We start from the raw sequence: 24,234 nt of genomic DNA, 5'->3' as shown, positions 1-24,234 counted from the left end.
ACCATTATGTTTCAAGAAAAACTTCAGCTCAACATTATAAACAGTGCAGAGATAGAGCACGGAGGCAAACGTAGTGATATGGAGCAAGCATGAATTCAGTCTCTGCAGACACAGGAAATCACAAAACATTTTGGGCAGACAGGAAGCTATGGAGACCCATCTTTCTCTCAATAAAGATGACTTATTGCTTTCAAATTCTGCTCTCTGGGAAACAACTGCTGCTTTAAATGAGGATTCCCAACATGTATACATCATTAGCCCCATCATCATTATAAAAAGCAATTTAAAACATAAAAAATAATCTCTGGAATATCCACATGAAGGAATACCATTCATCCTAAGATTACACTGCTGTTCCTGCAATGTTGGGAGTGACATACAGCTTCACTAAGTTAACAGAAGATTAAACAAATCTTTTTCCTGCTTAAGCACCAATTTTACATGGGCAACCCAAAGCCTGCCACTAAGTCTGTATAATTTGGCATACAGCTTTATGTAGGTTGATTAACCAGAATCTTTTAACTAAAAGCTTACACTGCTGACGATACTTTACATGTGAGGAAAAAGCAGGTATCTGATGTTCCCATCAGAAAATGATAGCTAAATTGAGTTTCAAATCAATGTGCTGGAGAAGCCATTGTTTAATAGGGCCTGCGGTGCCTGTTGGACAATTAGTATTACTCTTGTATTGTTAATGCAGAACATTATATAATGGCTTGTGACCTGTAATAACTGTCTGAAGTGTTGGATAAAACTCTGAATAACCTCCGTTTACTTTAAGGCTTCAAACTGTGTGGTCACTAACAATACTGCAAAATGTTATTAAAATTTATGGTGGACTAAATTAGTATCTTTTCTGAATTATATGAAATAATTAACCTACCAATTCCTGCAACCCAGAATACAGCAAGAGTTGGGTTTGGACCCTAATAACTCTTTAAAAAGGCTTAAAGGTGTAATACTCGACCAGATTTCTCCAATAATACAGGACTTGATACTCTATTTGCCTTAGTTGGATGATTAGCAGCATTTAAAAACACCAAGGTTGTCATTATTTGCATGCTTCCTGAGTTTTTAAAGTACACTTAATTACAACCTACAGATCTTTTGTGAAGACAATGACCTTTGGCTTGCAGTCAAGGAGGCGATTACTCCACTGGTTAACTGCAATACTTTCTACATGGTGTGGTTACCTCCAGAGAATACAGAGTTCTGGTTTAAATAATGCTATGGCAGAGGAAATTCAAACAGAAACAGACACTAAGAAGAAGTTACAGGAGCTAATTTATGAGGAAATACCAAAAGCAAATGTATTTGTATTTATAGCTCACTAAACAAATAATTAGAGCCTGGGTCTTTGGTATTTAATGGAAGAAGGCTCATGATAAAGTTTTGCTCAAGTAAGGATACAGAGTCCAATCTTAAAATGACAATCTTAATCTAAGAGGTATGCAGACCAAAGAGGGAAAGGAATAATGCAGAGATTAAAAAAATGAAAATTAAAAAAAAATCTATTAGCAATGTACTAAAATTAAACAAAGAAAACATAAGGAGAAATAATCTATTTCAGAACAGTTACTCATTCACCTGTGGAATAATTAGTAAAATGAATGATGTGACTATTGCAACCTGGAAAATTTAAAACTAGCATACGGTCCAAAGGGATGAGTTATGTACAGCTAGAGAGATCAGGTGACAAAACAGGCCCTTCGTGTTTTCAAATCCAGGAATCCATCCTATCACTCAAAAGCAGTGTGGTTAGTTGGACTTCCTGCAGGACACCACCACATCCAATGAATTTTCATGCTATTCCCTGAAACTACACAACAGAGAGGACTGTCTAAATAAAGACCTTATTAACCCAGCTAACCTGCAGGAGTAGCAAGAGTAGCATCGCCGAAAGGAAGCGAGCCTCAGCACTGCTGTCTCCTTATGAGCATCGAAGCACATGACCAACAAAGGAAAACACACCTTGAAATGTTTTTTCCCATTTTGTCTGAGCCTCATATCGCGATATCCCCGCTGAGCGTGAATGGCAAATTTTAAATGTCATTCAGGACCCATTGAATGCTGCTAGTATTTGCATTCCTTAAAAAGTAGAAAAACATTAACCTTTTGTTTTATTGAATTAAAATGCCATGGAAATGCTGATGTAGTCTTCAGAGACTGAAATACTTTTACAAAGAAGAATAGCTGTCATTTATTAGACACAAAGAACAATTACTTGATAGGATGCTTTCTGACAAAAAGCAGATTGGTATTCTCATCATAGAAAAGGCATTGTAAAAAAACCCAGCACAGACCTCTGAGACTTGAATAATTTAAAGCTGCATTTGGTGCAATTTGAATTTTTCTTTAGGGAGGCAAAGTTAAATACCTTTAATTTGTTCTAATTATTTCAAATTTGCAAGTTAATTATGGCTGATCATTAAATAACAAAAAGGACTATCGTCTCCATAGAGTTTTACCTCCTACCCTCTGCATTACTTAAGCTAGATTTTAGTATGCATGAATTAACTTTCTAAATAATCACACGGTTTGACTAAATGGCTCAGTAAAATGAGCTCTGATCCTCAGAATAAGCATTAATGGACATTAGAAAGGCTATTGGGACCCATGTTACTTACATTATAAGTATTTTTAATGGGGTCTTATTTACTAATCTTTATGTACTGTTCAAGTTAGGGCACCATATAGATACATTATTCTGCTTTAATAGAGGAAAGTCAGTTCTTCAAGATGATAAAACAAATGTCCATTTAGAGCCAACTAAATTCATTTTTAAATTAATGCAGGAAAACTCTGATAGAATATAGCTTGTTCTAGCTGCTCATCCTGATGAATCAATCCAACATAATGGTAGCCTTGGTCTACAAATGGAGTTTTACAGATCTATTGAATCACTAAGCAATTAAAAAAAGCTAAGACTCTTCCCACAAAGTACCATTTACTATCAGTATATGCACATCCATAAGGTTTCACCTCTTCCCTGCTCCATATCTGCTGCTCATCTGATGGGTTACCAGTCATTGATCCCAAATTTGGATGTTTACCTCTCACTGAACTCTGATCTTTCCATGCGTTTTTCAGTGAAGATCAGATGCATCCAGAGAACGTGACAACATTATAACTAGTCAAAAAACCAAAACATGAGGCAATTCATGTTCAGTAGATGGCCACCTTAATGGTACCCTACTGCACCCCAGGCTTGCGAGTTTAATGATTATCAAGCTAACAGACTGTCGTGGTAGGTTAGCTCCAAAAGCAAATATGCTGGAATGTTATTTTCCTGTTCTGAAATGTCTGTTTTAAAAATAAAATAATTAACAGTTCATGTGTGCAATCTGCTGCAATTATATCAGGCCAAGAATGCATAACACTTAATGATGCAAAACTGGTGATAAGTAGACAACCCAAGCAATACGTTTTTGTAGCTGGAACCTGTATTGCTATTTCAGATGCAGCTTGACAAACACACTGAAAATTGTTTCTCCCACCACCACTTTGGCTGGGAGATTTCTGAGCCACATCAGCTTCCAGATTCAGCTCAGCATAAAGCAGCAGTATCACAAGCTCTGTGACAAAGAAGATCACATCTTCTATCACAGGATCTGCTTTTCAGCAGGGGTCTGTATTTAGATCAGTTTAAATCAAATTATCAAACAACGTTTTGAAAACCACTGGTTCCGAAGTTGGAAGTTGGTTGGGAACTTGGTTGTCTGCCAAGGAAAAAAAATAGTCACTGGGATAAAAGAAGGACTGTAGACTTTGAATGAGTGGATCTAAGAGGCAACAATAGTGGTCTCCTGAACAACCACAACTTTTTCAGTCCTCTCAAGTGTACTGTGTTATTTTTGTTTTGTAAGTCCCTACTTTCAGAACTACTAAAGGCCTCAGATTTCTCAATTATTTTTTTTTCCCAGCAGTGTGTCAGCTAGGGCAGGGTAAATACCCTAATTCACAAAACTGATACCATAAGGAAGATGGGCCCTTGGACAGCAAGCAGACTAGCAAATGTGGAAGAGACCTGGAACTGACTCCCAAACACTCAAATTACTTAAAAAAGGAGACACCTGGCATTAGTGCACACACCACGTGTGTCTCTTTAGAGCCCATCATGAGGAAATCCCTGACAATAGAGGTAAAGCTTACAGCCTCTCCTTAGTATATCTCCATCTGCAACCTGGAGTCCTCTTCCAACACAACATGGCCTGCCCCTTCTTTCAAATGGAGCTGGGGGAGAAGCACATCAATATGTACAAGCCAGAACAGAAGCACATTGGAAAGAGGTGGGAGATTGGTTGCTCCACTTGTGTGTAGGGTGCCCAAATCTACAAGATGGATGAGCAGAGCTGGAAGGGAGGTGAGGGTCTAAAGGCAAGGAGGAGAAGTATGGTGTGAGCTTCAAGTCAATCTCTCATCTCTGAATGCCATCAGCCTTGTGTTCCTCAGAACAAAACCAATCTGCTCATGTCAGCAGATCAACAACCTTAAAAGCACACTATTAAAAATCTAAAGCCTATCGCATTGAAACAGAGAAGCTTAACATTTTCCTCCTCCTTTAAAAAGCAGGAAAAATACCCTATTCTAATACGGACCTTGAAGGCCATATTCAAGCCTAGAGTGAGATTTCATGGCCCAATTATGGAACCTGGCATTTTGAGGCTTATGTTACATGCATCAGCATGTTAATGACACTGCTGGGATCCAGTGCATGTTAATAAGAAACAGCTGCTTTCCTTTCTAGACACCATTTACAGTTTCGAGTTCATAGAAGCATTGAGTGGTTTGCATTGGGATGGACCCTTAAAGGTCGCCCAGTGCAGCCCCCTGGCAGTGATGGGGGAGCTCTTCAGCTAGGCCCAGTCGCTCGAAGCCTCATCACACCTGAGCCCAAATGTTGGCAGGGACGGGGCATCTCCTGGCTCTTGGGCCACCTGTGCCAGCGTTTCGCCAGCCTGTGGGGCCAAGGGCCCTTCCTGCTCTGGGTGTGGAGTCTGCCTGCTGTAGAGTTTCAGCCCCTGAGCCCATGGCCACAGGCCCCAGCACCCAGCCTGTCCCCACCTTTCTCCTCAGTCCCCTTGAAGGACGGCGAGGCCATGGGAAGGTCTCCCCAGAGCTTCTCTTGCGCAGGCAGGAGCCGCCCAGGGCCCTCGGCCTTTCCTCCTGGGAGAGGTGCAGCACACACAGCCCCCCCCCCCCATTGCCATTTGTGGCCCTCCTCTGGACCTACTCCAGCAGGCCAGTGATTTTTGGGACCCTTTCTCATATACCTTTCTAGGGAAATGGCTGGAGGTCAAGGGCAGCTATGGGAACACCTTAGCAGCCAGCAAGCGTTCTGGTACTTAAATATAAATATTATAAAATCTTCTAAGAAAATGACTTTTCATCACAGAAAGTAGGAAGTGATTTCCTACAATATGCATGTTTCTATGCACACAATATATTACTGGCGGCTGACAAGCATTTATCTTTTACCAGTCTTCTTAAGGCTCGGCACCCTAAAATCCAGTAATGCCTGTGGCTGTATCAGCATTCTCTGTTGTTATATTTCTGTTGAGCTGTCTCTCTTGGACCTACTGTCTTTGGTTTACTTTCCTCTCACTTTGGCGGACTCATACCAGCTACTATGCTAAAAACTTTTCCATATATCAAGCCTTACCAGGGTACACTATCTCATATCACAGCTCCTCCAACCCATTCTTTAAGAGACTGGTTCCTTCCCCATTCCCTCAGTGACTGGTGCTCAGACATTTAATTCCACCAGCAAGAATTGAGGCCACAGATGCTCTTAATTAGCAATGACATATTAGATCATAACAGCCATAGGTGAAACCCTGGCCTCCTTGAATCAATCAGAATACTGCCTTTATCCTCAATGAAGTCAGGACTTCACTTAATATACACAGTTAGAGGTCCATTTGTAGCAAGTACTAAGCTAAATTCCACCTAAAATTATAATAATGCCTTCCCTTTGAAGCCCTATCCTCATTCAGCTCTAAGTTAGCTATATTTCAACTCCCTACTAACACCTTTCCCACATATCTTAGTTTTCCTAATAAACAGCGAAATGAGCTCTGATCACTTTTCTCTCTTCTGAATCCAAAGAAAATTCCAACATAAAGGTTTTCAGTCATAGAGAAGCAGACACAGAAAACAGACTGGCAGAAATTTAGCAGGACAAAATGCTGTGATTGTGTGTTTGGTCTTTCTTACAGAGCAGAGCAGCTGTCGTTCCAGCAAGCAGTGCTGTCAGCCTTCACAAAAGAAAGTCATGTAAATGTCAAGTCATAGGTATAAAAACAATCCTTCAAAGCAGCGTCTGTGTATCTGAAAAGCCTGCCTCGCTGTCACCAGTGAAAGTGCCATAAGGAATGATGCAAAAGCCTGTTTAGGACAAACAAAGTTTTTGAACTAAATCCAAACTTCCCCAGCAAATCAACCTGCGTCACTCTCTCCTTCAGGAGGAGAATCACATGCTCTTCAGCAAAGTGAATGCCTGCCTCAGTGCCTTATCCAGCATTGCTATTGTTTGGCTAAGAGTTAGCCCCATTCACAAGGTGACTATTCAGATGCCATGTGCGAGCTACCTACTGAACAAATATCCCCCAAATTAGATTGCAATTCAGTTGTGATAAAGGAATGGAACAGCAATGCATCATCCCTACTCAACTTGGCTCACACAGAACAAAAGGACTTTAGAGTAGATGGGGCCGCACTTGGGCTGTTACTCAGCTGTTGCTGCAGAGATCAGTCTGAGTGTGCACGCTACAGTCTGCTTGGTAGAAGAGTCCTTATGTTTTTCATAGCTAAGACTATTGGTGCATAAGCACTCTCCCCTCCATAGGAGTTTCCAGACAGTCTGATAGGTGTCAATAACAGGAGACTTAAGTAGGTGAGCAGCAACTGCAAAAACCCTTTTCCTGATCACAGAACACATCATGGAACAATCATTGGCTAAGGGTGACAATACAGCAAAGGAGGGACACGGTAAGAGTTGAAAAGCAGGTACTCAACAGGGTTTCCAGTATGCCCTGCAAACAAGACATTTTGAAGACACATGTAACTACAGCAAGATATTTAAGACTACACTCTTGTGTGTAATTATTATGAAGAGTTACATATGCACAGAAGAGTTACAAAAGACATAACATCTACCACTGATTCTGTTCATTGACAAAGTTGAACTTGACAGATGATAATGTTCAACTGGCATGATAAAAATCCCTGGTTTGTAAGTGAGGAAATAAGGAACCTAAAGTTACAAACTTCTCACACTGACAGCAATGAAAATTAATACCCACTAAACTGGGCAAATACACGTACCCCTAAGGATCCTGAGGTGACCTTCCAGGTCACTGACTGCTCCCCTTATATTAGGGAATATGCTGCAGGGAAAAATCTCTCATGTAATGCATCAAATTCCATAATAAACACAATTAGATGTTTTATCTTTCCTGTTCTTCTGAGGCTGCTGTCCTTGAATCAGATTTCTCTAATGATTAGGAAGCATTACCATTGAAACAAACATGGAAACACCCTTACAGGACCCATCTTTTTCCATGAAAATGCTGTCCTCTTATTTTCATAATCATTGTATCACATGATGATCCAATCAAGCATCCTAAGCAAAGATTACTACTGGGTTTTAGGGATAAATGTGGCAGTGTCAATGTCTTACAGATCTGGGGTCTAGTAAATGTGTCATACTTCTCTTCCTCCAAAAAGCCATCAGAGGCTCAGCGTGTTGGCACAAGCTCAGTCCAGGCACAAAGAACAGCTCTGGGATGATACCAACACGTCTCCTCATACCACACTGGCTCCCTCACCAAATACAAACCTGACAAGGTTTTTTTTTTATTCTTGTTTTACAATGATGAAAAGGAATAACATCTTAGAACGTAGCCAGGTTGAAACTGTAAATGTCCACGACATCCTAAATGCTCTCACACTAGGATCTTATAAAATGGTGTTATATACCATCCCACTTCTGTTGGAAACACCCATCTTGATATATCTTTATGCTTCCTCGGCCTTTTTTTGGATTAAATCACATCTGTGGGACATGGTCACTCTATGATTAAGAAGTGTAGTAATGATTCACTACTACACCAGTACTCATCTATATTATATTCCTTAGCAAAATGAAAACACTGAGATTGTTTATTGATTGGCTTTAAAAAAAAATAATCTTATAACCACAAAAGAAGTAAATAGAGACATTAGACTTCAGATTTTGCTCAGATTGCTGGATTATCATACCCAACAGATGTAGATTTCACAAGGCAGCCGTTGGTAAAGGTTTAAAATATCACCTCTGGCCACTTCAATTGCCTTGAATCCACTAAAGTTACATAGTTCACAGAGCATATTTGATGGCTAATGGCTGTAAAATCAGGTATTTATTGCAAGTGCAATACAGAATTAGATTCGTAAGTCATGGCACACAACTCTAATAAACATGGCCTGAGCTTCCCCCCCCCAGAAGCAACACACTAAAGATTTCCATTCAGTTCATGGATTTTATGTGAATCTTTAGAGGCTTGCATTATTTGTGTTGCCAAACCATCTCAGCCCTTTTGTGTCTACAGCCAGTATATAAATCTAGCCCGTCTCTGAGACATGACTTTGTCAAAAATAATGCAAGATGTAGACAGAGATTAAAGAGCAGAAAGTTATAAAGGAAAAAAAAAAAGGATTAACGATGCATCAATCAAACAGAAGGCCATGTATTACACAAAGAGGTGAAGCCTGGTGCTATTGACAGAAGACTGAAGATACCTGCACATTGTTTTCTTTCAAACTCTTGCATGTGCTAGAAGCCATATGTAAACTTTTCTACAAAGAAGAGCTGATGATTTGTCACTGCAAGTGAGTTACAACACTTCTCTCCCTAGGTCACTGGTGAATAACTTTTGAGTGTGATTTAAATTTTATGTGGATTTACTGGCAAAGACCATTTTTGTGGTCAGTGGAAAGAAACAGATTTGTTTGAAACTCATCAAATTAGGATTCAAGGTGGGAAGGAGAAAACACACTCTGAAGATCTGAAAGAAAAAAAAATTAGAAATCAGCTCTGAAAGAAGTCTGAACTGTAAAAAAAGGGTCTCAGACACAAGATATGATACAGGACAGATGTAGTCAGAACAGACAGATGGAGGCAGGAGTAACCACGACAAGACTCAGCAGTTCCAAAAGTCAAAAAAAGTTAAGGAATGCAGTAGAAGCACATGACCAAAAAATTCATGCAACACCTAAAGCCACCACAAACTCTCACATAACTCAAGGAGAAGACTGCAGATAAAAAAAGAAGCAGCTTTGTCACATTCCACAGAGCCCTATAGACTGATACAGTAGACAAACGGCCTTTGAAGGGAGCGTTTCAAAGCAGCAACAGGGACAAAATCTGAATAAGCAGCCAGGATACCCATTTGGAAAACTTGTTTTGAAGGAGGGGAATGAATATCGAGCAGCCAGAGAAGATTTTACAGTAGCCAAGGTGCAAGATGAAGGACCAGGGCAAGGTGTGGCATTTTAACTGTTGACACCCTGAAGGCATGTTTTTGCCACAAAGGAGAAGGAAGCTGCAATAGTTGTCAGCAGCTGGGATGTGTTTGGAGAAGAGTGACCCTGAGGTTACAAGCCTGAGTGACAGGGAGGATGTGGCGTTATCAAAATCAGAAGTAGAGAGAGATTCGGAAGAAAAAGTAAAGAGTTCTGTTTCGGCCAGATTAGGAATGATCTGAAGGCAAAACAACCAGGATTATGTGTCAGGAAGGCAGTCAGATATGCAAGACTAAACGGAACCGAGCAGAGGGTTTAAGAGTTATTGGCAGAGAGATGATAGCCAAATCCGTGTAACTGGATGTTGTCATCCAGGGACATGGGTACAGAAATCTCCAGGCAAATCAAGGACTAACTAAATCCCTTCCCTGCCACTTCACAGAGGTTCCTACCTAGTTCCAAAAGAAATTATCTAAAATAGTGCTGCAAAAACATGCATTAAAAAAACCTGTGTCTCCATAAAATCTAAAGATCATACTGTTTCTAAAATTAGGGCAACCACTAAATGAAAGTTAACCCGAACAATAACTTTAGCTAAACTTCAGGTCACATGCATTTAATATAATGAGATGAAGAATATGAAAAGGCCATTCATAATGGAATTCATCGAGTTAGGAATGCCATGCTTAGCTGCCTTATAACATATAATTAATGATCCTATAAAAATCCAGCAGTACGAACTCTCCCGGCTGCCCGCAGAACTGTTCTTTATGCTGGGTAGGGCAAGCAAGCATCTGCTTCCACAAATACTGCCCTTTGAGAAGCTGAAAAGCTTTTTTTCCCCTGCTCCATCAGGGACCACACTGCCATTTCCATGACATGCTGAGCTTTGAACCGTTACCCAAATCAGAGCATAGCATTTGGCAACCCAGTACACATCTGTCATGATAGACTGGTTACTGGTGAAATGTTAAAGAAAAAGTCATTAACTCTTTTCCATTGCTTCTAATACCCCACCTTCCTCTAGATTATTTATAATCCCCACTAAACCCACCCTCTGTTTATAGTCTTTTAACACAACAGAAGAATATGTACTGTCTGGAGAGCTGTCTTGCCTTATACCACTCCCAACCATTTGGTACAACAAAAGACATTCTCTCTCCATCAAAAGGCCTGATCCCTCCTGAAGCCTTGATGCTCAGATTCAAGGTTAAAGGATTAAGGCCTGAAGCATTGAGTACCAGAGGAAAGGAAGCCAAATATCAAAAGAAACACAAAAATCAATCCTCTTCACCACAGGAGCAGTGTGAAGAACAAATCAGCTGGGCTGAATCTAAAATTTTCTCTGCGTGGGTCTCAAAAATTAGCACTGTTATAAACGTAATGGGTAGTTCTGCAAAGCCTCAGCACCCATGTGAAGCCACAGAGTTCAGCTCAACACACCAGTATGGTCTGGAAAGTTTTATGTCAGAATAATTCAGTGGCAAATACACAAAGTCCACTACAGAGAAAGTGAGAGCTGAGGAGCTAGGGAGAGCACACGAGCCTTTATCTTTATATGTAGCCTGTATATCTGCAAGTGGCAGAATCTAATGTTTACTGGAGTTTGCCTTTTGCTTCAGCTCTCTGTGTGCTGAAGTGCAGCGAAGGTCACAAGAGGGGTGGGGAGTGGGTTTTAGCTTAGTGCAGCTGTGATCATGGCCAGAACAGCAGGGTACAGAGGATTTCTTGCTTAACTTTGTAATACCAATAGCTTTTGTTCTTAGTCCTGCCCCATCAGTTCTGATATAAGCTTTTAAATGGCGTGAAAGTTGTGCGGGTGGGTTTAAAATCTCCTAATTTAAAACTACCTTCCAGAACACTGTTTTGTAAGACTTTTTTCCTTAACTTTTCCAACTCACAAATTTCTGGGGCATATGAATATCTAGATTAAACTTTATTTTGTCTTCATCCAAGATTATATATAAACATAAAAAGTAACAAAATGTAATCCACTCCAATTTATAAAAATAGAATTCAGGTTTTTCAAAATTCAATTCAGGCAGTAAACTAACAGTGTCTGCATTTTCCTGTAAAGGAGGCATCTGCAAATGACTTGCAAAAATGTCTCTCACTGTCTGCAAGTGTTGGCAAGGAACAAACTCCTTCAGGAGATGCATGAATTTTAAATATTTCAACCCCCCCAAAAAAATAATCTACAGGCATTTTCAGTCTGATAAGTGGTATTACATACCCATGCAGAAGACTGGCAGCAAATGCAAGTTTCTGTGAAAATACCAAAGCACTCAAGTTTTAGCAAGCCTGTTTTCAGTGATTGCCATCCTATGCTTAGCAGTGTTTTTAACACCAGAGCTCCTGTGCTTTTTGAGGACCTCACCTACAGGTTGGCTCCATCTGCGTACAGAAGCTACTTATGGTGTCTCCCACTTACATCTTTCTACCTCAAATCTATCAGGTTTCCTGCTCAAGGTTACTTGACTGTAATGGAAATGATGTAATACTGCTGTGCGCAACATATGTGATTGTGGGACCAGGATCAGAACAATTCAGGTACCTGTAGGACAAGCAGTTTCAAAACCCTGTCAAAGTCGAAAGAAAACCTGAAATGAGATTAATGAAGCAGCCACATCAGCAGAAAAGAACTGCTCTCCCCCCAGTCTGGTAAGGATCACTGTCTACCTTTAAAAAATAATAATAAAAGAAATACATGCATAGATGTGTGTAAAAATTTGCCACACACACATACACCCCTTCAGCTTTTAGCAACCACACTAGAACAAAAGCCTTCACCCTGCACAAGAAAAGTTACTACCTTCAGAGGCTGCACGTGGCAGTAATGAAACAAAAATGAGTATCTAGCTCCCGCTATATTCTACCATTACGTCATAACAGATTCCATCAGCCATCTGCTGAAGTGATGCTGTGCCTATACATAGCCAGAAAATACCATGAGAAAAAGAAGAATTCATTTCTGCACCTAATTCAGCATTTGCACTACTGGCAGATCTACAAGCACTTTTTTTACTGGCCAAACAAGTGCTCACTCCACAAATATCTTCTCTAAAAATGATACAAACTTCAATGTTTGGAACAAGAAACTAAACTTGAATGTTAAAAGGAACAGTAACAAGTGGGTAAGTGGCTTCCAAACACACAGATTTTATGGGCCATTTGCAAGCACAGTTGATTTCAGCCCGATTTAATGTGCCAGTCTGCCAAAACAGCAAATAGATTTAAAAAAAACAATCCCAACAAACTGTGTTCAGTACATTCCTAAAAGTTGGCCAAGTATTATATAGACACACTTCAGGAGTCCAAGAACATCTCACAGATGAGCTGAACCCTGGGAGGTCCTGGACAAGAAGCCACTGGTGGCACTGGTGACAGTTTCTCTTCAAGAGGCTCAGGACAGGAGTAACAAGAGGTGACATACAGTGGCACAAAGAACAACTGACAAGAAAACTCCAATTGGGAAACAAAATGGGCGCTGCCATTGTCACCAGACTTCAAAAATGTCTCCCTTCAAAAATGGGAGTAATGAAGCCAGCACAAGTCAGGTCCTAGGTGGCAGAGCCACGTGTTTACACGTGATTTTTATTCTATTTTTTAAGAATTTGGAGGGGGGGAATTCTGTGAACAAACCTGGATGTGCCTGGGACAGCAGGGGGAGCTGCGAGTCTGCTTTCCTCTGCATGTCTATTTAATTGCGTTGAATATTTGGACAAAAACACAGAAGTGTGCTTGCCCATCACCATAGAAAGATGCCTGCATATCTAACAAGCTGCAAAAAAAAATATCTGAGTTCATAACAAAGCATTAAACAAGGAGCAAGAGATAATTGTCACCTTCTCTCACATGATAATAAAAATAGTTACACCATAAACATAAAATTCTTTTAAAAGACCCTGACAGCATTCCCTCCTGGAACTATCACCATAGCAATGAGCATTCAAACAGGGGGAAAGTACTGCTGAAATCTGTGTTTGATATTTTCAACTAACTAAAAATACAAACTGGAAGAAACACACACCGATGATACAGAATGAGGCACACAAACATAAAAAGCCTTCAATGAAATTAAAGGTGGCAAACTCCACCTGCAAATGTTTAATACTCCAGGAAATAACTCCCTTTAACCAGGTTGCATACAGTGAAGGAATGCCTGCAGATAACTGTAAGCCCACCCCGATAGCTCCTCTATCCAACAATTCCTATTTATAACATTCTGCACAGGTCAGAGTAGAGGTGCAGTGGCAGCATTGTGTGAAACCCAAGGAAAAGATACACGTCAGAGAGAAGGCAGGAGAAAGCTGCACCAGCAGAGCCTTACAGGAAACCTAAGAATTGGGAAAGCAGGGAACTTTGTACGTTAAGGTTTAGGTACACAGCAGAGCTCTTGGGGAGGAGTACGTGCAGAGCAGCAAACCTTATCTTCTTCTCTGGTTGGCGCTGTTAAATAGGTCTTGTTTCCACGGCATTCAGATCCAAAGTTAAGATTAATTAAGGGAGAGAAGAGTGGATTGTTTTAAAATTCCTCTCCCAGATGCAGACGTCAGGAGCACACACAAAAGCAGGTGCCGGGTGTATTGATCCTACTGAATACACATGGAGTGGGTACTTGAGCATGTACCAAGCATCTGCGTGTGGGAGATGGAAAGCGCTTTGTAAAAGGCTGTTTTATGCTAAACAAATGCATCAGGTTATGTTTTTTATTTTGAATACTTTAAAGCATCTTGCACACTGGGGCAGACTTGAAAAGAAATTATACAGACAACCAGACATCTTGCCATTAATTGTACAAGTTGCTATCTCCACAGCTGAAAATTGGCTGTGGGCTCACACAGGAGCACTCCACGCTACTGAAAACCATCTTCAATAAAACCTGCTCTGACTGCTGCACCTTTGAGAGCTGGAGATCCTGCATCTGAAGACTCTCCAGGTCCCAAGTGCCTGCCCAGCTGCAAGCAGGCAAAGGGACAGACACATTTCTTCCCAACAGCTCCTCAACACACCCAGCAGGGAAGTGAGAAATTCAGCACTGCAAATTCATACTGGGACCATCCAAAGAGGCTAAGACGGACAACGCGTGCTGAATCTGATAATGAAGAAACTATAATGGCACATTTAGAAGAGAAAATGAAACAGGCATCCATTAGAAAATCTGGCTATAGTTTGTAGTAGTCCCCCCAGATAAAAGTTTTCCTTTTCCCAGACAGCCAGACTGTGACCAAAATTTGTATCAGAAATCCAACTGTACTGTATTTGCCCGTGGAATCTTTTTTTCCTTTCTCAAGGAGGGAAAAAATTAATCCCTACAGGAGATGACAAGATGCCTTTTAAAGTACATATCTCATTTCTGACTACAATTACCTTTCAATAGCCTGGCACAGCTGCACACTCCTATTTGCTTTTTGTTTTTCATTAAGGGTTCCTCTATTATTTGTACCCATCCTATAGCATTTATGCCTGGCAGTGATGCACATTCCCTTGCCTACGATTCTTCCCACAGATAGTAGAGAATAAATTGCAATTAGATTTTCGTAATTGTAGATAATTAACTCAAAATGAGCTGTTAATTATAAAAAAACCCTATGTTTTTCAGTTCATGATTATATTATTTATTTTACTTCTAAATTCCAACACCTCACTTCAAGTTTAGTGTTTTTAAGGATTTTCACCATTTCTTTTAAAATATCAGGATATTTTAAAGCTAAGTTTTCCTTATAAGAAGGCTGAAATCAAGTCTCATGCTGTGAGGTTCGCTAGAGGAGCTTTCATGTACGAACTGAAACTCAGAAAGGGCTGCTTTTCCACCAGGGTTCTGATAGCGTTTTCTGTAACGAGAACTATTTGCAAGTCAATTAAAAAGAAATAATAAACCTATCCACCAACACCACCACCACCCCCCCCACTCCCCCCAAAAAAAAGAGACTGTTAAAAATAAAAGAGAGATATATTCCTACAAGCTCTTCATGCTTTCTAAGCTCTAGCCACACACTTGCAGACTCTCTTGATACTGAAGAGAACATCACTTACGTATTCAAATACATAAAAGAGACAAATGGACTTGTCTTCCGTAGCCTCTTTCAAGCCTTACATTAGAGTAAATTATTTAGGGAGCATTCATCTGGTAACCTTTACAAAACTGAAGATGGCATACAGGAAGAAAAACTTCCCAGTGTTTTGCTGCCAAACTTTGGAACCAGCTGGCATGGCAACTTGAGACTGCACAAACACATACTAACTTTGAAAAATTATAGTAAATTAAACCAGAGGAATGAAGAGAGGGTGGGGAACCTTCTGAAATCTGGAACTCTCATTTTGTTAACGGCACAGGTTTTCCTCATTTTCCCTGCTAGGCTGCGTAGATTTTTGCAGGTTTTTGATGAATCGTTGCCAAGATGCTGTACAGATGTTCTAGGTTACATTTTTCCTCCAAGGGGCTTAATGCTACTGCATTTTAAACGTGTCATGACTCTCTATCTCTTTTGTTACCGTGATCACACTTTGATCACTTCAGTATGTGTGAAAATGAACCAAAAAACCATCAGAATACAATGAGGCACAGCAGCCAAACACCTGGTTAAGCAATGAAGTGTTCCAAGAAAACTAAGTACTCCTATTGTTGTGGAGGAAGAAGTCTTAATCTCTTTTTCAGTGAAGAGGGATCTCAAAAAAAAATCAGAATCACTTGAAGTTTCTTTTTAAAAAGAGCGTTGCACGCCTGGTTTATCAATAAATTAACAGTTCTTCCAATATTCTCATAATGGAGAGAAAAGCATATTATTCTAAATTCTCTGTCACTAGGGAAGTGGCCATTAACAAGACAGCTGCTTGTCTTGTCCACCAAACAAGGGATACTTTGGTCAAAAGAAGAGCTACAGTCAAAGCACTTTTTGAGAAAGGGAGAAAACCCCTGTCCAATCCAGGACATACTGTTGTATGAAGCTGAATCTTCTTCCAGGGTTAACAGAGAATGTGACAGGGTAGGACCGAAAGAAAACACAGTAACATATTGATTAAAGTTTTAAATAGTATGCAAAACAGAGATGAAGTGTTAAATACTGGGTTAACTTTATTTCTAGTTGTTTCAGTGGCTGTTTGTTCTGGCTGCATTGAGGTGCTAAAAACCAAGTAACTGTTACCAAGTGTAAAATATCATTTCTACCTGGGACCTAAAGGCCAGAGTATGTTTTACATCAGGTCCAAATCAAGACTAAAGAGATGTTCTGATTCTAGTAGGGAAAAAATAACAAGCAGTACCTGGAACAGAGAACAAAAACCAAGATTTTTTGAAAACTATTTCTGGATGGGGCTAGGTAAGTGTCTTTAAGAGACGACACAGAAAACCCAAGACGTCCGTAGGAAGCCAACACCTAAACCTTGAGTCATAAGAGGTCAGCGTAACTAGTGAGTTGACTCATAAAATGAAACATCCAATGAATTTTACCTTTCCTCCAGAAAAAAAGCTCTTAATCTGCAACAAACACATGAACAAATACACTTGGCAGCCAAAAGCACACTGTCAAGAAGATATACCGACACCGTTAAGTACTTAGAAGTGAAGAGAGAAATTACCGTAGCCCCACGCTGTTGTCGTTCATCATCAGAGCAAGCTCTCCAGCTGCTTCATCAATGGGCACATCTTCTGAACCAGGTACTTGGCCTCTAAACCTGAAAAAGCAGAGTTAGCTGTTTTTCCAGCTGGTCAAATCCTCACACCAGGAGCTTGCCACAGAAAGGTGAGTTGTGTGACTACAAACAAGGCACTTAATCACATTAAATGCAGAAGCTTTCACAAATGTTTTCACACTTTCAAATGTACTTTTGCACCAAAAGGATGACTTACATCCAGTGCATTTGCTTCTGAGGGTTTCCAGTGGGAAAAAGGTTAGAAAAATTTCATTTACTGATATCCAAGGTCCTGCTCCCTTAAGAAAACGGTCACAGTACCCAATAACAAGCATCCCTGTTGGACTCAGATTACAGCTCCAACAGCGCTAAAGCCCAAAGGCATTATATGTAAACTGCATAAAATATAGAAGTTACTTGAGTTGGTGTCTCCTGGAACTATGGGCTCTGTTTTTATTAGATTATCCCACCTTTTTCTTTCTCTCCAGTGAAATCAGAAAAATCAGCACTTTTTCATTTTTTATTTGAATAAATTTCTTATATCCAGAATTTACCCATGTTTGTCTAATTACCAAGCAATAATGTTGTGCCATTTCTAGAAATCTCCTCTATTGTGGTTGGCATCAGGGGGAACTCACTGCACTGCCCCTTTCCCTGCACACACACAGCTTCTGATAACCAGGCAGCGACTTCACGTACAGAGACACTGCAACCTGGAAGTACCATGCTCACTTAAGGCTAAACAGAGAAACATGGGATATTAAAATGCAGTTATGGTGCAGCGTGGTCAAAGAAGGATCAATTCTTACTTCCACTGAAAGAGCAGAATAGTTAATAGCCGATAATTACGGTCAGACCTTTTCCTTGTCATTCCATGACAATACTTTCAGCAGCTCTGAACGGACCTTAACCAGCACTCCACCCATGCAGAAGGACAGACAAAAATAAACACTATCTGGAAATGGATTTCTGTTGTATTGTTGTGGTTTGTTTTTTTTTTTTTTTGAACTGTCATGATGTTAAAGAGATGAACTAGGTTAGAGCCTCCTGGCAATGAAGCAAAGGGTATTTGAGCTTAGCTAAACAAATTTTTAGTGTTTGTAGTATATAAAATTACCCTGTTATCAAGTGCAAAAGTGAATTATATACCTAGAACTGAAACAGAACTGTGATGCCTAAGAGATTTACCTGTAAATATCAAACATCTAATTCTAAAGAGACTGAATATTTTTAAGAGCAAGCATGCTATCTTCTAGCTGTTTTTCTTTGAGAGAATATGGCAAATGTGCTTTCACCTGTGCCTCTGAAAAGAGATGACAAAAATAATTTGAGTCCTCAGATCGATCAAATATGATTTTCTTTCATAGCATTCTTTTAGGTAACTAAAGGTCTGTAACCCATTAAGTTTTTTTTTCTTTTTCAGGGAAAAGAAAAAGGCAAAATAGGTATAATGGCATTATTAACAAGCACATCATTGCAGATGTATTAAGGTCCATTTTTTTCTGGGCTTATGATGCCTCAAAGAAGGCTGAAAAATATTCATTAGAAAAAAAAACCCATGACACAAAAAACCCACCAAAAATCTCAGTCTGTGTGTCCTTCATATTCTATTTGTTTTTCATTAGAGGGATGCATGTGTAGAATTAAGGTATTTGATGATTAAGAATCCATCTGTTCCTACTTAATTCTCACCTGAAGTCATAATCCTTTGTTTGTGACCTCAGTCATTCTCAACACACACAGTTGTGATTGCCTTTAAGACTGGCATTTTTAAAGCTACATAAACACGTTGTTTTCAATATAAACCACAATCCAGTAAGACAAAGAGAAGACCAGCTAAAATACAGTGCTCTCTTTTAGCACTGGAAAAGTAACCAGGCGGCTGGGATTATGAACAGAAAGTGATATACTCCTCCACAGTGGTTACAATACATATAACGTAGGAAGTGGGTCATGTAACACAGACTCTCATGGGACGCTGTCAGCAGCTGCCATATTAAAACAGTATCAAAATAAGCATCCTTGCGAAACCCTCCTATTGATTCTTCTAAGAGACTCCTACAAGATTTTTCCCCATTGCTTTCCCTTCTTAATGCTGAAATACTAGAACCAAACTGAGTTACGCCGGCTAATTCTACTTTGCTTTAACCTGTTCCCTTTCACTGTTCCTCTCTACTCTAGTAACAAGACACCAATAAACTGGTTTCTCCTTCCAGAGTCCCCATTTACACTGTCAGGAAGGTGTTATCTCACTTTCTGAAACAAGCTCATGGGCCTTTCAAGCCACACCCCATATTTCTGTGGTTGTAGATTTTAAGTATTTCTTCTGCCTCACTCTTTGCCGTTCTCCCTTCCACAAAAATCACTGGAAAGAAAATGTGGTTGCTACACAGAGCTCCATTCCTCTTCCATATATATATGGACAAAAATATTATATATTCCATACATGTAAGACATTATACAAAACATACTTCTTCCAGCTCCTACCTCAGAAGGTGCAATACTTGAGAACTGACCCCTCCCAGGACAGAAGGGAAACACCACATCTGTCATACTGATGATACTGCTTTCTTGCCAAATGTTTGTATTCCTTGAAGTGCCTGCACTGAGCTCAACCTTTCATTTTCTTCCACTGCTCCTCTCTCCTACCTAGTCTTTCACCACTGCTTTTCTTGTGCTTTTCTTTCTACCACATACTGTTCTCCTCTGCTGTTTCCCGCAGCTGTCATGCTGCACATGCTAATATACTAAAAAGTCTCCTCTCCCCTAAATCACTGTTAAAATTTGTGCCACAGGTTCTGCCTACATTATCAGTTCCCTTCTCACACTTTAATTAACTATTGCCCATGTGTTCATTAGAAATTTTTGATTTATTTTTTTAGAGTATGAATCTCAAAATCACCTGTTATAATCCATATGGGATTGGTGTAGTTGCTGTTGTTTTAGGAGCAGTTTTGCTTCTTGTTCAGCCAACAAATTTTGGAGTCTCTCCTTTTCAATTTCCAGCTCCATTTTCTGGAGAAGAAGCTTCTGCCTTCGTTCTTCATACATCTTTTTAGCCTGATCAGTTTCTTTAGACCCTGAGTTCCCGCTGTCTTTCAGCCCAGAAACCTGAGAGTACCTGGAATAATCACAGGTTTTGTGAACTGGCCCAGAGTCTCTTCTAAGCGCCTGGCTGACACGATGGGTCTCTTGCACGCTTGCTGAGCTCCTGCTATTCCTGCAGGTACAACTGTGACTCACTTGCTGAGGGCACGGGCTCTGAAATTCATTTGCTCTCTGAGCTGGTTTTACACGGTGAGGGCTCCTCTGCTTGGCTGGGGAAATCATATTGTTACACTTTCTGTGCAAGCCATTTTCTACCGGATGTTCTTTCAGACACTCTTGATGGTTGTAATGGATTTCAGTCCTGTAACGATGATTATTCCTGCAAGGCTGAGACACTGCAGCATGGGCTGGGCTTGCAGGCTTTGACACTCTACTGTTCTTATAAAAAGTCTGAGGTTGCCCAATGCCCAAGTAGGAACCATCTAGCTCCAAAGGTGGCTGTTGACATGAGCTCTTCTTACCGGATACCTGCAATAAGAGAAACGCTTTCCCGTGAATTACCAGAATTTATCTTTGCTCATTAATTTCACCTCATAACTGTGTTCTCTCAGAAATAGATTTGCTGCATCACGCTGATGGACATACAGCCAAACATGAGAAAATGTTTATCAGAAGACAGACATGAATCTTCTTTCAAATCTACATTTCATTCCATCTACACAAGTGTAATAAATGTAGAACTACTGCCTGCAGGATCCTTAGCATAAAATGAGTCGCTTCAGAGTATCAAGTAGTTGTGAGCATCTAGGGTTACATAAAATCAACTTGAAGAGTGGCAAAAAACATTAAATGTTAATGTTTGAAAATGTTTAATTTTGAATACCGAGCCAAAAAATCCATTCAGCCACTATAAATACTCTTTGATTGGCCATTACACAGCAGGAGATTTGATGTAAAACATTTCACCTTGCACTGAATGGGATATTACTTACCGCTGGAAATTTGATGAGAGTTTTTGAAATATCTTTACAGAAACACAGATAAAAACCAACTACTTTCTGTAAAAAATGGTTGTACATCAAAAGCTGTCATTTAAACACAAAACATGTTTAAAGTCAGCTATAAACGTAAGTGATTTTTCAATTAAGCTGGGCAAGTGATTATACTATGATAAAACTTTGAGGAAAGGAAGCAACTGCAATTCACATTTGTCAACCCATTGCAAGCAAATTCTAGTAGTTTTGTTACACTTGTGGATATTACGTAACAGACATCAAAACCCCACTTACATCCTGGAGTATCTTTGCACTAGGGTACACCTAGGTAGTTAAGCATTAGCGATTTTATGCACATCAGAACAGCAGTGAATCAGGCACTCGCATTTCTTTTGCTAGACCTGTGCATTAATTTCAATAACATACTGAATTTAAACTTCTCTAGCCTTTGGGACCTTTCACAAAGATCTAATTTTTTCTAATTACACAAGGTAGGTTTATTGACTATAAAACCACAGCAGTGAAATTGGTTTAGCGGGGAAATTTTGTATCCACTGATGGAAAGAAAAATAGTATTTTCACTCTGGCAGCGCTTACAATAGATAGGTACTGTCCACAGACAGAGAGAGTGGAAGACAGGAAGTCCCCAAACACCAGCACTCAGAAATGCACACAAGCATCCAGCGATGATTAGAAGACCGATATAACCCAAATCTATGCAGTGTTTATATGTATAATTTAAATTCTTTTTAATAATAAACAAAATACCAAATATACTCTGCTGCCCTTCAAGACAACCAATTACAAGTTTCTTCTAGACTTCACAGAATGCAAATTAACATGGATTAGCACCTGAATACTGATATTTTATTATTTCCAGTTTTGCAGATTCAAATATATCCTCTCTGCCATGTGATTGAAAGCCAAGGATGTCATGTTTTGCCCCAAAGGGCCCAGTGAGTTGGAGGCATTTGCATTAATGTCAGTGCTAAATGTCTGAGGAAAGTCTGCTGCTTGGACTGGGTGAAAAGTGCAGGACATTAAAATATTTTAAAGTCAGAGTGGCTGGCAGGGCAACTAAGCAGAAATGCAACATGCTGCCAAAAAAACGGAATTTTGTTATTTATTATTTGTACCGTGCCATCCTTGTCTGCAATATTTTCTAGACAAATAAAGGCTACAAAGCCCTTTTAATCCAAGTTAGACAATACATAAAGGGATGACCAGCAACAGGAAGAAATATTACAGACAAGAAAAAGCAAAAGAATCTCTTGGTTACACGCTGTCTCTCGTTTCCCACCTCACCTGCTTCTTCTAATAAAGCATTTAGGGCACCTATAAGACCACGTTTCCCAGCCCCCTCAGACAGCAAAAGGTGTCAGACCTGAAGGTTTTCTTAGAGGATCCTATCAGAGCTGGCAGCTTTGCACGGTGTGCAGAAAGCATACACCCATCCTCCTGCAGCCCACAAGCAGAGTAAAAAGAAACAAAAGAAGATGACCCCAAAGATGATAACTGAGAATGTCTTTATTTTAGCAGTTTGTCTGATGGACTGAAGAGACAAGAGAATGTTAAGGAATCTAAGCACACAAATGAAGATGGTACAAAGTAATCATCAGGAGCTGGTTTAAGAATAAAGGCCCACATCACAAATTAACTTCATGGCTGAGACTCTATTAAGAGTCCCTGAAGGCCCTAAAAGAGAGGTACCAGTTAGCATTTGTTGACCTTGGCCACCATTAAATCTGCCCTGATGGTCTCAGAAATGGCATTGACATTTAAAGACTTCATAACAAGGCAGAGAAACTTTAATGTTATTTCACAGTTACAATATGTTTGCAGGGGGGAAAATTCTCATTAATGTCACTGAATGCAAGTGGGGTTTTTTTATTCCTTTAGAAGAGGGAGGTCATGTTAGGCAGAAGACTGAGTTCCAACATGTCTTTGACAGCTACTCAGTACTTTGCAGGGTCTAACCCCAAAGAAAAAAATAACTACTGGGAGTTGGTAGCTAGTCAACAACTTTTCAGTAACCTATTTTTTTTTCCTGTTAGTGCTTTAAATTGAAAACTACAGCTGGCTGATAGAGGCTGCAGGGAAAACAGACAGACATTGACACTTATGAGGGATCAGATGAGACCAGAGCATGCCATGACAGATCTGTAAGATGCAGACCAGGTGAAGGGGAAAAAGGGGGAAAAAAATTAAAATTCCAAAGACCCATATACTACCACGAGTCTAAAGACTCACAAGCATAAGGAACTGGGTAATTTTACAAGATGAGTTTAAGAACGATATTGCCTATGGGACACATGGAAGCCATGACGGACCATGATGGAACAGCTGTGCTTTCCCCTCTGTGGAGCTCTTCCAGGCTTGTTGTATGGTACAACTTAAAGACACAACTTCCTTTAACTGAGGCTTAAACAAACAAACTCAGACTGCTCCTTCCAGCATATGGAGTTAATAAGATGTGATCAGATGTGAAACTCTTGCACAGAAACAAGGAGATATTAAAAAATAGTTCAAATAATCTTTAGAAGGGTTTAAAGAGGAAGATGTGGGGAGCTCCACAAAATCTTTACCACAATCCCAGTAAGTTTTGCTCAGGGGTTCAGAGCAGAGCTTAAACAAACATCCAGCCCTTACAGCTTCCTACAAACAGACAAACAGCACACCAGTTTTATGCATGCAGCATTATGATCTCTGCAAATTCTTCTTAAATGCAACTTGTGTGCTCTGCAGTGTTAATTCACAGCGCTGGCAGAGGAGACGCATTTACAGACTCACTCCAGCACACGGGGCTTTGTACTGCAAGGGATAAACGAGTAACACATCAGATCTTACAATCTCAACACAGGCAAGGTCCTGACAGAGCTCTGCATGTACAAAATACATTTAAGACACAGCCCAAAATCATTACCTCAAGCTCTCTGAGGACAAAAGCTAGGGTCCTTGCCTGCACTGGGCAAAATACAGTGTGCCATTATGGTAAACAGCACAATTCCTAACAGCATGAAGACTTCACCCATAGCACCTGGGTTTGTAGTTTGTA

General features: G+C 40.0%; 1 protein-coding gene across 1 annotated transcript in view; it reads right to left on the bottom strand.

The window, feature by feature from the left end:
- Nucleotides 1-24,234, bottom strand: part of KIAA1328 — a gene marked incomplete at its 3' end in the record, with an annotated part of 173,744 nt that overhangs the window by 38,434 nt on the left and 111,076 nt on the right. The window contains exons 7-8 of the mRNA XM_084278132.1: nt 20,039-20,712; nt 17,083-17,178 (exon numbers count right to left, since the gene is read on the bottom strand). Coding sequence (XP_084134258.1) covers nt 17,083-17,178; nt 20,039-20,712 — 770 coding nt within the window. The remainder of the gene's footprint in view (nt 1-17,082; nt 17,179-20,038; nt 20,713-24,234) is intronic.

This window comes from Gallinula chloropus (assembly GCF_964237585.1).
Source record: "Gallinula chloropus genome assembly, chromosome: Z".
NCBI lineage: Eukaryota > Metazoa > Chordata > Aves > Gruiformes > Rallidae > Gallinula > Gallinula chloropus.
The sequence above is the reverse complement of the archived record's forward strand: the minus strand, read 5'-3'. Positions and strand labels throughout refer to the sequence as shown.